Raw genomic sequence first — 17,500 nt, 5'->3', positions numbered from 1 at the left:
CCTTTGGTGGTGTGGGGCTGTACTTTGGCAAAGTGGGTGGGGTTATATCCTGCCTGGATGGCCCTCTCCGGGGGTAACTTTGGACGGGGCCAAGTGTCCCCCGACTCACACTGTCTCAGACTCCAGTGTCAGGGGGCTAGGGTCCGTCTGTCCTATCTGGATTATTTCTCCTGTCTTATCTGGTGTCCTGTGTGATCTAGAGTATGCTCCCTCTAATTCGCCCATCTCTCACTCTCTCTCTCTCTTTGACCCTGCTGGTCATCTATGAAAGCTTGAACGTCTTCAATAATCTCCACCCGGCACAGCCAGAAGAGGACTGGCCACCCCTCAGAGCCTGGTTCCTCTGAGGGGTGGTTCCTGCCTTTCTAAGGAGTTTTTCCTATCCACCGTGCTTCTACATCTGCATTGCTTGCTGTTTGGGGTTTTAGACTGGGTTTGTGTATAAGCACTTTGTGACATCTGCTGATGTAAAAAGGGCTTTATAAATATATTTGATGAATTGATTCATGGCTTTGACTTGTTTTGAATTGAAATATGTTATGTTTCTGTATACTGTTTCCCAAACCAAGGTGGAGGTTAAACTGGAGAGTTCAGTCTCAGAAATGATTATCTGACATATATGCTTCAACTCACCTGAACTCAAATGGCCTATATAGTGCACTACTTATGACCAGGGCCCAATAGGGAATAGGGTGACATTTGGGATGCAAACACTCCCTTCAGCTAAAGCTATTTTATTTCTTACCATTACTTCACCTTTCATCTTTCCCCTTCTTTACTGTAAACAATTTCATTCTACAGCAAACCCCTCTACTCATGCCCCTTCTTCTCCTCCCCCTCTACTCATGCCCCTTCTTCTCCTCCCCTCTCTCATGCCCCTTCTTCTCCTCCCCCTCTACTCATGCCCCTTCTTCTCCTGCCCCTCTACTCATGCCCCTTCTTCTCCTCCCCTCTACTCATGCCCCTTCTTCTCCTCCCCCTCTACTCATGCCCCTTGTTCTCCTCCCCCTCTACTCATGCCCCTCTTCTCCTGCCCCTCTACTCATGCCCCTTCTTCTCCTCCCCCTCTACTCATGCCCCTTCTTCTCCTGCCCCTCTACTCATGTCCCTTCTTCTCCTCCCCCTCTACTCATGCCCCTTCTTCTCCTCCCCCTCTACACATGTCCCTTCTTCTCCTCCCCCTCTACTCATGCCCCTTCTTCTCCTCCCCCTCTACTCGCTCCCCTTCTTCTCCTCCCCCTCTACTCATGCCCCTTCTTCTCCTCCCCCTCTACTCACTCCCCTTCTTCTCCTGCCCCTCTTCCCATGCCCCTTCTTCTCCTGCCCCTCTACTCATGCCTCGTCTTCTCATCCCCCTCTTCTCATCCCCCTCTAACCATGCCCATTCTTCTCCTCCCCCTCTTCTTACCCTCTTTCATCTCCTTGGTGTCCTCCTCCTCCTGCTGGTCAGATTCAGGATCAGGCTTCAGCTCTGTGATTTCTTCATCCTCTTCTTCCTCCTCTGTAGAAAGAGAGAGAGAGGGGTATAGAGGGCGGAAGGTGGAGAGAGAGGGAGAGGGAGAAAGAGAGAGAAAGAAAGCGCAAGCAGTCATTTTAATCAGCAGCTGTTCAAAGTACTACAACCCCCCTCTCTATACTTAATCCACTCCATCCCATCTAATCATTCGCAGGCCTGTCCCACCTGACTAACTGACATTCAGGGCTGGATGGCCCCCCCCACACACACACACCCAAACACACACACCCAAACACACACACAATTAAGTGTATTCGGCTTGGCAGGACAGCCTGCAAAGCATTTGATACTACTACAGTACAGGTCAACTGGAGGTTGGAGTATTTTACTACTGTCAATTCCATCAGTTGTATTATCGGAACATTGGGAAAACACCTGCAGAAAAATGATTATTAGCAACATGACCAAGCCCACTCCCCTCCCAACATGATTATTAGTAAGATGACCAAGCCCTCTCCCCTCCCAACATGATTATTAGTAAGATGACCAAGCCCACTCCCCCCAAAATGAGTATTAGTAACATGACCAAGCCCACTCCCCCAACATGATTATTAGTAACATGACCAAGCCCACTCCCCCAACATGAGTATTAGTAACATGACCAAGCCCACTCCCCCAACATGAGTATTAGTAACATGACCAAGCCCACTCCCCCAACATGAGTATTAGTAACATGACCAAGCCCACTCCCCTCCCAACATGATTATTAGTAACATAACCAAGCCCACTCCCTCCCAACATGATTATTAGTAACATGACCAAGCCCTCTCCCCTCCCAACATGATTATTAGTAACATGACCAAGCCCACTCCCCAACATGATATTAGTAACATGACCAAGCCCACTCCCCCAACATGATTATTAGTAACATGACCAAGCCCTCTCCCCTCCCAACATGATTATTAGTAACATGACCAAGCCCACTCCCCCAACATGAGTATTAGTAACATGACCAAGCCCACTCCCCCAACATGAGTATTAGTAACATGACCAAGCCCACTCCCCTCCCAACATGATTATTAGTAACATGACCAAGCCCACTAACATGATTATTAGTAACATGACCAAGCCCTCTCCCCTCCCAACATGATTATTAGTAAGATGACCAAGCCCACTCCCCCAACATGAGTATTAGTAACATGACCAAGCCCACTCCCCCAACATGAGTATTAGTAACATGACCAAGCCCACTCCCCCAACATGAGTATTAGTAACATGACCAAGCCCACTCCCCCAACATGAGTATTAGTAACATGACCAAGCCCACTCCCCTCCCAACATGATTATTAGTAAGATGACCAAGCCCTCTCCCTCCCAACATGATTATTAGTAACATGACCAAGCCCACTCCCAACATGATTATTAGTAACATGACCAAGCCCACTCCCCCCCAACATGATTATTAGTAACATGACCAAGCCCACTCCCCTCCCAACATGATTATTAGTAACATGACCAAGCCCACTCCCCTCCCAACATGATAATTAGTAACATGACCAAGCCCACTCCCCCCAACACAGGCCTCAACAGAGAGGAAGTTAGCACACAGGCCTCATCAAAAAGTAAGTTAACACACAGAAGGTGCCTCTCTGAGTGGCGTGCATGCCCTCGGCTCTGTCCTAACCTCTGATCTTGAGATCCAACAACCCCACCCTAAACTCGACCCCGCAATTACTCTGAATCCCCCCCAGTGAAGGGGGCAAAAGAGGGGCTAACATCCACAAGCACCTGCCAGTCTTCCTGCGGCCTGCTTCGTCCCTCCATTCACCCCCTCTGCCCACCGCCCTTCTCCTCCCTCCCTCCTTCCTCCAGACATGTGTTGGTAACCCCTCCCCCCATCCCATCACCCTGGAAACAGATGGTGAAAATGAGGCCCCAAAAGCCCACTTGACACCCTACCAGACACCTGTGGCTGCGAACGCGCAAACACACACACTCTCTGCACGCTCACACACACCCGAATCCTCAGTGGGCTAGTTGTCATGTTGACCCCTGGGTCGGAGGTTAACTGGGTAGGGGTCGCAGTGACAATGGGCGCCCAGTTCACAGGAGGAAGTGATTCCATTCCGCCAGACGTGTCACGTCTCACACTCTCAACTCAACACCAGCGCCGTTTGTTTTCAGGGGTGAGTGAGTGTCTGTGTGTGTGTATGACACAGTTTGAATATGCCCTGAGGCCTCCTAAAATTACTGGCTCAAGAGCCTTGTTGATATGAGAATATAGGCCTTCTGTCTATTATCACCATGCCCTTTCAGTTGCTCTGAACCTTCTCAACTGGTTTTGTTTAGATATAATAAATATATGATAAATGTGATTGCAAACACCAAAGATTAGATATGATAAATGTGATTACCAAGACCAAGGACTAGATATGATAAATGTGATTACAAACACCAAAGACTAGATATGATAAATATGATTACCAAGACCAAAGACTAGATATGATAAATATGATTACAAAGACCAAAGACTAGATATGATAAATATGATTACAAAGACCAAAGACTAGATATGATAAATATGATTACAAAGACCAAAGACTAGATATGATAAATATGATTACAAAGACCAAAGACTAGATTTGATGAACGTGATTACCAAGATCAAAGATTAGATATGATACATGTGATTACCAGGGGAATAATGGAAAATTCAAGAGAAGTTTATTAGCTTTAATATCTTCATAATCTTCGAGACAAAGGAGTGTATGGCTTATAAACTCTTTGGAGTTAGCATGTACTAGATTCAACTCTAACCTGAAGTTACCATGCTTCCTTCCAAAGGCCCAAAAGTCCATTCAACTCTAACCTGAACTCACCATGCTTCCTTTCATATGCCCAATAGTTTGTTCAACTCTAACCTGAAGTTACCATATCCTCTCTACAGAGTGTCTCAAATGGTACACTATTCCTTATAGTGTACAACTTCTGACCAGTATATAGGGAATAGGATGCTATTTGAAACGCAGCCACAGTGGTTGTCTCCCAAGAGAAAATACTTCAGTGTGTGGATGAAGGATGAGGATGGACCACTGATGTAATGGGTTCGGTCCAACAGCGTGGTTTCCAGCTGAATGGAAGTGTTGCTCTGAATCAGACAGCATCTAACTAGCAGGGACCGGAGTGGAGAGGCCAGGGAGACAGGCCTAGACAGTCAGCCAGCCAGGCAATCAGTCAGCCAGCCAAGCAGTCAGTCAGCCAAGCCAAGCAGTCAGTCAGCCAGCCAAGCAGTCAGTCAGCCAAGCCAACAAGTCAGTCCGCCACTGAGTCACAGAGGACAGCCAGGACAGACAGCCACCAACCGACAAACTCACAGGCGGCTCCTCTCTCTCTCTCAATCTCTCTCTCTCCCTGTCATCCATTTCCCCCCCTGAGTTTGGTGGAGAGGGGGATGCTTCTCTTTGGTGTCCCACCACCACAGCACCCTCAATGAGAGGGAGGGAGACAGGACTGGGTGTTGTCCCTTTGGGGTTAGGATGGAGAATGGAGAGGAACAGGGAGAGGGACAGAGAGAGATAGCAAGAGAGACAGAGAGCGAGAGAGACAGAGACTGCGTGGCCAACATCGCTGGGGTCTGCTGTGAGGAGAGGAAAGGGAGTCGCTCCCAACCTAAACCCATGCACAACCTGACCTTAGATGACCAGGACCGTGGTCAGAATGTGTGGTCATGGGAGGACCATGGAGAGCTGTGCGACCATAACGTAGAGCGGTCCGACTGACAACAGTTGACCACAGAGACTGGAGCAAGCTTCAGTGATTCATAGCCATGTGACATGAGGCTTTGGATTGGTTACTTAACGACTGAATACATCTTCCCATATGAAGGCACGGTACTGAAGATACTATGGTCAAAGGTCAAGGAAGAAGCAACCAAATATAACTCAATTTCAATGGAGATTCTCCAAAGCCTTCAAAGATTGTCTCTCCCTTTCTCTGTCTCTCCCTCTCTCTCTCTCAACCCAGTCATGGAATGTTTTCCTGTTCCACCTGGTGCTTAATACTGCTCTACACCGTGGGAACACACATTAACCAGGATCCACCAAGCCACTGGTACCTGGGGGCTGGCTTGATGAAACTCAGCTTCCTTCCTCACGCTGGCCCAGTCAATTCAGCCCAGCCCAGCGGCACATAGACAAACAGGCATCTCCATAGACGCCTATAAGCGGTTAGAACACTCAGCTCAACTCTGACAGAGAAGGGGTCCTTCCGAGTCCTAAGACATAGACACGCCACTCTCTCCCCCCCAGTCGTGGAGTATTTACTATTTAGATTAGCATGCGCGCTACAGGCTAATTACCAGCTTAATCGTACGCTGGGGAGTGAAAAGGCCTGAGCCAGCCGGTCAGAAGCATTGTTAGTCATTATGTGGATACCTCTACAGTGAATTATCTCAGATGAACTGAAATTGGCCAATCCATTATGAAGGCAGAGAAAATAAACAGTAATTCAATGGCACTATAAGGATCTTAGGAGCGGGACTCTCAGTGGAGAGCTTAGTGTATTATACTGTGATTGGCTGGACGGTTAAGATATATCCACCACATGTGGAGAGCATTACTATAAATATACTAAGAAAAGTCAGAGACAGCTACCACAGTAGTTAGAAACGACCCATGTTGTGCTGTAGTGAGAGATACAGCTACCACAGTAGTTAGATATGACCCATGTTGGGCTGTAGTGTCAGATACAGCTACCACAGTAGTTAGATACGACCCATGTCGTGCTGTAGTGTCAGATACAGCTACCACAGTAGTTAGATACAACCCATATTGTGCTGTAGTGAGAGATACAGCAACCACAGTAGTTAGATACGACCCATATTGTGCTGTAGTGAGAGATACAGCTACCACAGTGCATAACCATACCACTGGGTTTCACAGCATTATATGTTTTCGTATTTGTCCCAAATGGCACCCTATTCCCTGTGAAGTGCACTACTTTTGATCAGGACCCATAGGGCTCAGGTCAAAAGTAGTGCACTACATAGGGAATAGGGTGCCATTTGGTAAGCCTAAGAATATATTCCAACTAGTAACTAGAAGAGATCAAAGATCCCTTTTTATTCTGAATCCCCAGGAAGTGTTGGCATGATGCTGAAATGTGCAAGCTCACGCTCATCACTGGGGAGATGAAGGCTGGGGTGGGTTGGCCTGCCTGCCTGTCTGTGTGACTTGGAGAGGGTCCAGTGCTGTGTTAGAGGGTTAGGTTGTTAGAGGCCGTGCCAGCGCCTGTACTGCCACTGACAGAGGAGTGTTGACACCTAGCGCATCCTGTGACACACAGAGACATAAGGGCACACACAAGCAACAGACCTGGGTTCAAATACTATTTCAAATATCTAAATTACTTTCATATACATTCAAAGTAACTATTCAAATATATTTTATTTGGAAAGACAAGCAGTTTAATATTTTTATGAATGTGTAATTACTCAAATACACTCCCATGCATTTAACCTAGGTATTTGAAAAAACTCTCAAATAGTATTTATTTTTTACAAAATAAAATAACCACTAAAAAAATAAAATAACACACTTGTTTGAAAATACAAATACATAGAAAAACATTTGGAAGAAGATACTAAACACACATGTATTTGAACCCAGGTCTGATTTGCACACACACACACACATAAAGTAACACACACACACACACACACACACACACACAAACAACACACACACACACACAACACACACACACACACAAAGTACACACACACACATAAAGTAACACACACACACATAAAGTAACACACAAACATACACATAAAACAACACACACATAAACAACACACACATGAAATAACACACACACATAAAGTAACACACACATAAAGTAACACACACACACACACACACACACACACACACACACATAAAGTAACAAACACACACATAAAGTAACATACAAACATACACATAAAACAACACACACACACACACACACACATGAAATAACACACACATTAAAGTAACAGTAACACACACACACATAAACACAACACACACACATGAAATAACACACACACATACACACACATAAAGTAACACACACATAAAGTAACACACACACACATACACACACATAAAGTAACACACACATACACATAAAGTAACACACACACACAAAGTAACACACACACACACACACAACAACACACACACACATAAAGTAACACACACACATAAAGTAACACACACACATAAAGTAACACACAACATAAAGTAACACACACACATAAAGTAACACACACATAAAGTAACACACACACACACACATAAAGTAACACACACACACACATAAAGTAACACACACATAAAGTAACACACACACACATAAAGTAACAAACACACACACATAAAGTAACACACACACACATAAAGTAAGACACACACACACACATAAAGTAACAAACACACACACACACACATAAAGTAACACACACACACACACACACATAAAGTAACACACACACACATAAAGTAACACACACACACACACACATAAAGTAACACACACACACATAAAGTAACAAACACACACACACATAAAGTAACAAACACACACATACATAAAGTAACACACACACACACACACACACATAAAGAAACACACACACATAAAGTAACACCTACCCACAAAAACATAAAGTAAAACACATATATATAAAGTAAGACTCACATACATAGAGTAACACACACACACACATAAAGTACACACACACACAGAAACACACATAACACACACACAAACAAAGTAACACACACACATGAAGTAACACACACACACATACATAAAGTAACAAACACACACACACACAAAGTAACACACACACATAAAGTAACACACACACACATAAAGTAACACACACACACATAAAGTAACACACACACATAAAGTAACACACACACATAAAGTAACACACACACACACACACAAGTAACACACACACACACACATAAAGTAACACACACACACATAAAGTAACACACACACACACACACATAAAGTAACACACACACACAGACATAAAGTAACACACACACACATAAAGTAACACACACACACATAAAGTAACACACACACACACATAAAGTAACACACACACATAAAGTAACACACACATAAAGTAACACACACACATAAAGTAACACAAACATAAAGTAACACACACACATAAAGTAACACACACATAAAGTAACACACACACATAAAGTAACACACACACACATAAAGTAACACACACACACATAAAGTAACACACACACACATAAAGTAACAGACACACACACACATAAAGTAACACACACACACATAAAGTAACACACACACACACATAAAGTAACACACACACACAGACATAAAGTAACACACACACACATAAAGTAACACACACACACATAAAGTAACACACACACACATAAAGTAACACACACACACACATAAAGTAACACACACACATAAAGTAACACACACACATAAAGTAACACACACACACATAAAGTAACACAAACATAAAGTAACACACACACATAAAGTAACACACACATAAAGTAACACACACACACACACATAAAGTAACACACACACACATAAAGTAACACACACACACATAAAGTAACACACACACACATAAAGTAACAAACACACACACATAAAGTAACACACACACACATAAAGTAACACACACACACACATAAAGTAACAAACACACACACACACACATAAAGTAACACACACACACATAAAGTAACACACACACACATAAAGTAACACACACACACACACACATAAAGTAACACACACACACACATAAAGTAACAAACACACACACACATAAAGTAACAAACACACACATACATAAAGTAACACACACACACACACACACACACACACACATAAAGTAACACACACATAAAGTAACACACACACACAGACATAAAGTAACACACACACACATGAAGTAACACACACATAAAGTAACACACACACACAGACATAAAGTAACACACACACACATAAAGTAACACACACACATAAAGTAACACACACATAAATTAACACACACACACACACAAAGTAACACACACATAAAGTAACACACACACACACACACATAAAGTAACACACACATAAAGTAACACACACACACACACATAAAGTAACACACACACACATAAAGTAACACACACACATAAAGTAACACACACACATAAAGTAACACACACACACATAAAGTAACACACACATAAAGTAACACACACACACATAAAGTAACACAAACATAAAGTAACACACACACATAAAGTAACACACACATAGAGTAACACACACACACACACATAAAGTAACACACACACACACACAAAGTAACACACACACACATAAAGTAACATACACCCATAAAGTAACACACACACACACACACACATTAAGTAACAGACACACACACACATAAAGTAACACACACACATAAAGTAACACACACACACACATAAAGTAACACACACACACATAAAGTAACACACACACACATAAAGTAACACACACACACATAAAGTAACACACACACATAAAGTAACACACACACACACGTAAAGTAACACACACACATAAAGTAACACACACATAAAGTAACACACACACACATAAAGTAACACAAACATAAAGTAACACACACACATAAAGTAACACACACATAAAGTAACACACACACACACATAAAGTAACACACACACACATAAAGTAACACACACACACATAAAGTAACACACACACACATAAAGTAACAAACACACACACATAAAGTAACACACACACACATAAAGTAACACACACACACACATAAAGTAACAAACACACACACACACACACACATAAAGTAACACACACACACACAAAAGTAACACACACACACATAAAGTAACACACACACACACACACACACACATAAAGTAACACACACACACATAAAGTAACAAACACACACACACATAAAGTAACAAACACACACATACATAAAGTAACACACACACACACACACACATAAAGAAACACACACACCTACCCACAAAAACATAAAGTAAAACACACATATATAAAGTAAGACTCACATACATAGAGTAACACACACACACACACACACACACACACACACACACACACATACGTAACACACACACACACAAGTAACACACACACATGAAGTAACACACACACACATACATAAAGTAACAAACACACACACACACACACACAAAGTAACACACACACATATAGTAACACACACACACATAAAGTAACACACACACACATAAAGTAACACACACATATAAAGTAACACACACACATAAAGTAACACACACACACATAAAGTAACACACACACATAATGTAACACACACACACACACACATAAAGTAACACACACACACATAAAGTAACACACACACATAAAGTAACACACACATAAAGTAACACACACACACAGACATAAAGTAACACACACACATAAAGTAACACACACATAAAGTAACACACACACACAGACATAAAGTAACACACACACACATGAAGTAACACACACACACATAAAGTAACACACACACACACATAAAGTAACACACACACATAAAGTAACACACACATAAAGTAACACACACACACATAAAGTAACACAAACATAAAGTAACACACACACATAAAGTAACACACACATAAAGTAACACACACACACACACATAAAGTAACACACACACACATAAAGTAACACACACACACATAAAGTAACACACACACACATAAAGTAACAGACACACACACACATAAAGTAACACACACACATAAAGTAACACACACACACACATAAAGTAAAACACACACACAGACATAAAGTAACACACACACACATAAAGTAACACACACACACATAAAGTAACACACACACACATAAAGTAACACACACACACACATAAAGTAACACACACACATAAAGTAACACACACATAAAGTAACACACACACACAAAAAGTAACACAAACATAAAGTAACACACACACATAAAGTAACACACACATAAAGTAACACACACACACACACACATAAAGTAACACACACACACATAAAGTAACACACACACACATAAAGTAACACACACACACATAAAGTAACAAACACACACACATAAAGTAACACACACACACATAAAGTAACACACACACACACACATAAAGTAACAAACACACACACACACACACATAAAGTAACACACACACACACACATAAAGTAACACACACACACATAAAGTAACACACACACACACACACACACATAAAGTAACACACACACACATAAAGTAACAAACACACACACACATAAAGTAACAAACACACACATACATAAAGTAACACACACACACACACACACATAAAGAAACACACACACATAAAGTAACACATACCCACAAAAACATAAAGTAAAACACATATATATAAAGTAAGACTCACATACATAGAGTAACACACACACACACACACACACACACACACACACACACACACACACACACACACACACACAGAAACACACATACGTAACACACACACACACACAAAGTAACACACGCACACATGAAGTAACACACACACACATACATAAAGTAACAAACACACACACACACACACACAAAAGTAACACACACACATATAGTAACACACACACACATAAAGTAACACACACACACATAAAGTAACACACACATATAAAGTAACACACACACATAAAGTAACACACACACACATAAAGTAACACACACACATAATGTAACACACACACACACACACATAAAGTAACACACACACACATAAAGTAACACACACACATAAAGTAGCACACACATAAAGTAACACACACACACAGACATAAAGTAACACACACACACATGAAGTAACACACACATAAAGTAACACACACACACAGACATAAAGTAACACACACACACATAAAGTAACACACACACATAAAGTAACACACACATAAATTAACACACACACACACACAAAGTAACACACACATAAAGTAACACACACACACACACATAAAGTAACACACACATAAAGTAACACACACACACACACACATAAACTAACACACACATAAAGTAACACACACACACATAAAGTAACACACACACATAAAGTAACACACACACACATAAAGTAACACACACACACATAAAGTAACACACACACATAAAGTAACACACACATAAAGTAACACACACACACATAAAGTAACACAAACATAAAGTAACACACACACATAAAGTTACACACACATAAAGTAACACACACACACACACACACATAAAGTAACACACACACACATAAAGTAACACACACACACATAAAGTAACATACACCCATAAAGTAACACACACACACACACACACACACACACACACATTAAGTAACAGACACACACACACATAAAGTAACACACACGCATAAAGTAACACACACACACACATAAAGTAACACACACACACAGACATAAAGTAACACACACACACATAAAGTAACACACACACACATAAAGTAACACACACACACACATAAAGTAACACACACACACACATAAAGTAACACACACACATAAAGTAACACACACATAAAGTAACACACACACACATAAAGAAACACAAACATAAAGAAACACACACACACAAAGTAACACACACATAAAGTAACACACACACACACACATAAAGTAACACACACACACACAAAGTAACACACACACACACAAAGTAACACACACACACACACAAAGTAACAGACACACACACACATAAAGTAACACACACACACATAAAGTAACACACACACACACATAAAGTAACACACACACACAGACATAAAGTAACACACACACACATAAAGTAACACACACACACACATAAAGTAACACACACACACATAAAGTAACACACACACACACACATAAAGTAACACACACACATAAAGTAACACACACATAAAGTAACACACACACACATAAAGTAACACAAACATAAAGTAACACACACACATAAAGTAACACACACATAAAGTAACACACACACACACACACATAAAGTAACACACACACACATAAAGTAACACACACACACATAAAGTAACACACACACACATAAAGTAACAAACACACACACATAAAGTAACACACACACACATAAAGTAACACACACACACACACACATAAAGTAACAAACACACACACACACACACATAAAGTAACACACACACACACACATAAAGTAACACACACACACATAAAGTAACACACACACACACACACATAAAGTAACACACACACACACATAAAGTAACAAACACACACACACATAAAGTAACAAACACACACATACATAAAGTAACACACACACACACACACACACATAAAGAAACACACACACATAAAGTAACACCTACCCACAAAAACATAAAGTAAAACACATATATATAAAGTAAGACTCACATACATAGAGTAACACACACACACACACACACACACACACACACAGAAACACACATACGTAACACACACACACACAAAGTAACACACGCACACATGAAGTAACACACACACACATACATAAAGTAACAAACACACACACACACACACACAAAGTAACACACACACATATAGTAACACACACACACATAAAGTAACACACACACACATAAAGTAACACACACATATAAAGTAACACACACACATAAAGTAACACACACACACATAAAGTAACACACACACATAATGTAACACACACACACACACACACATAAAGTAACACACACACACATAAAGTAACACACACACATAAAGTAGCACACACATAAAGTAACACACACACACAGACATAAAGTAACACACACACACATGAAGTAACACACACATAAAGTAACACACACACACAGACATAAAGTAACACACACACACATAAAGTAACACACACACATAAAGTAACACACACATAAATTAACACACACACACACACAAAGTAACACACACATAAAGTAACACACACACACACACATAAAGTAACACACACATAAAGTAACACACACACACACACACACATAAAGTAACACACACATAAAGTAACACACACACACATAAAGTAACACACACACATAAAGTAACACACACACACATAAAGTAACACACACACACATAAAGTAACACACACACATAAAGTAACACACACATAAAGTAACACACACACACATAAAGTAACACAAACATAAAGTAACACACACACATAAAGTTACACACACATAAAGTAACACACACACACACACATAAAGTAACACACACACACATAAAGTAACACACACACACATAAAGTAACATACACCCATAAAGTAACACACACACACACACACACACACACACACATTAAGTAACAGACACACACACACATAAAGTAACACACACGCATAAAGTAACACACACACACACATAAAGTAACACACACACACAGACATAAAGTAACACACACACACATAAAGTAACACACACACACATAAAGTAACACACACACACACACACATAAAGTAACACACACACACACATAAAGTAACACACACACATAAAGTAACACACACATAAAGTAACACACACACACATAAAGTAACACAAACATAAAGTAACACACACACATAAAGTAACACACACATAAAGTAACACACACACACACACATAAAGTAACACACACACACATAAAGTAACACACACACACATAAAGTAACACACACACACATAAAGTAACAGACACACACACACATAAAGTAACACACACACACATAAAGTAACACACACACACACATAAAGTAACACACACACACATAAAGTAACACACACACACATAAAGTAACACACACACACATAAAGTAACACACACACACACACATAAAGTAACACACACACATAAAGTAACACACACATAAAGTAACACACACACACATAAAGTAACACACACATAAAGTAACACACACACACACACACACATAAAGTAACACACACACACACATAAAGTAACAAACACACACACACACACATAAAGTAACACACACACACACACATAAAGTAACACACACACACATAAAGTAACACACACACACACACACACACACACATAAAGTAACACACACACACATAAAGTAACAAACACACACACACATAAAGTAACAAACACACACATACATAAAGTAACACACACACACACACACACATAAAGAAACACACACACATAAAGTAACACCTACCCACAAAAACATAAAGTAAAACACATATATATAAAGTAAGACTCACATACATAGAGTAACACACACACACACACACACACACACACACACACACACACACACACACACACACACACACACACAGAAACACACATACGTAACACACACACACACACAAAGTAACACACGCACACATGAAGTAACACACACACACATACATAAAGTAACAAACACACACACACACACACACAAAGTAACACACACACATATAGTAACACACACACACATAAAGTAAACACACACACATAAAGTAACACACACATATAAAGTAACACACACACATAAAGTAACACACACACACATAAAGTAACACACACACATAATGTAACACACACACACACACACACATAAAGTAACACACACACACATAAAGTAACACACACACATAAAGTAGCACACACATAAAGTAACACACACACACAGACATAAAGTAACACACACACACATGAAGTAACACACACATAAAGTAACACACACACACAGACATAAAGTAACACACACACACATAAAGTAACACACACACATAAAGTAACACACACATAAATTAACACACACACACACACAAAGTAACACACACATAAAGTAACACACACACACACACATAAAGTAACACACACATAAAGTAACACACACACACACACACATAAAGTAACACACACATAAAGTAACACACACACACATAAAGTAACACACACACATAAAGTAACACACACACACATAAAGTAACACACACACAACATAAAGTAACACACACACATAAAGTAACACACACATAAAGTAACACACACACACATAAAGTAACACAAACATAAAGTAACACACACACATAAAGTTACACACACATAAAGTAACACACACACACACACACACACACACACATAAAGTAACACACACACACATAAAGTAACACACACACACATAAAGTAACATACACCCATAAAGTAACACACACACACACACACACATTAAGTAACAGACACACACACACATAAAGTAACACACACACATAAAGTAACACACACACACACATAAAGAAACACACACACACAGACATAAAGAAACACACACACACATAAAGTAACACACACACACATAAAGTAACACACACACACACATAAAGTAACACACACACACACATAAAGTAACACACACACATAAAGTAACACACACATAAAGTAACACACACACACATAAAGTAACACAAACATAAAGTAACACACACACATAAAGTAACACACACATAAAGTAACACACACACACACACATAAAGTAACACACACACACATAAAGTAACACACACACACATAAAGTAACATACACCCATAAAGTAACACACACACACACACACATTAAGTAACAGACACACACACACATAAAGTAACACACACGCATAAAGTAACACACACACACATAAAGTAACACACACACACATAAAGTAACACACACACACATAAAGTAACACACACACACACACACATAAAGTAACACACACACACACATAAAGTAACACACACACACATAAGTGTAACACACACACATAAAGTAACACACACACACATAAAGTAACACACACATAAAGTAACACACACACACATAAAGTAACACGCACACA

The 17,500-nt window shown here is 40.1% G+C and overlaps 1 protein-coding gene across 7 annotated transcripts in view; it reads right to left on the bottom strand.

The window, feature by feature from the left end:
- LOC112229221 (cytoplasmic dynein 1 intermediate chain 1) overlaps positions 1 to 17,500 on the bottom strand; it is a 111,379-nt gene that overhangs the window by 53,549 nt on the left and 40,330 nt on the right. For all 7 annotated transcript variants that reach the window (XM_042310148.1, XM_042310151.1, XM_042310149.1 and 4 more), the window contains one exon: positions 1,409 to 1,501. In XM_042310148.1, the coding sequence (XP_042166082.1) occupies positions 1,409 to 1,501 (93 nt within the window). The remainder of the gene's footprint in view (positions 1 to 1,408; positions 1,502 to 17,500) is intronic.

The sequence above is a fragment of the Oncorhynchus tshawytscha genome, linkage group LG31 (genome assembly GCF_018296145.1).
Source record: "Oncorhynchus tshawytscha isolate Ot180627B linkage group LG31, Otsh_v2.0, whole genome shotgun sequence".
NCBI lineage: Eukaryota > Metazoa > Chordata > Actinopteri > Salmoniformes > Salmonidae > Oncorhynchus > Oncorhynchus tshawytscha.
Note: the sequence above shows the minus strand (reverse complement) of the source record. Positions and strands in the feature narration are given on the sequence as shown.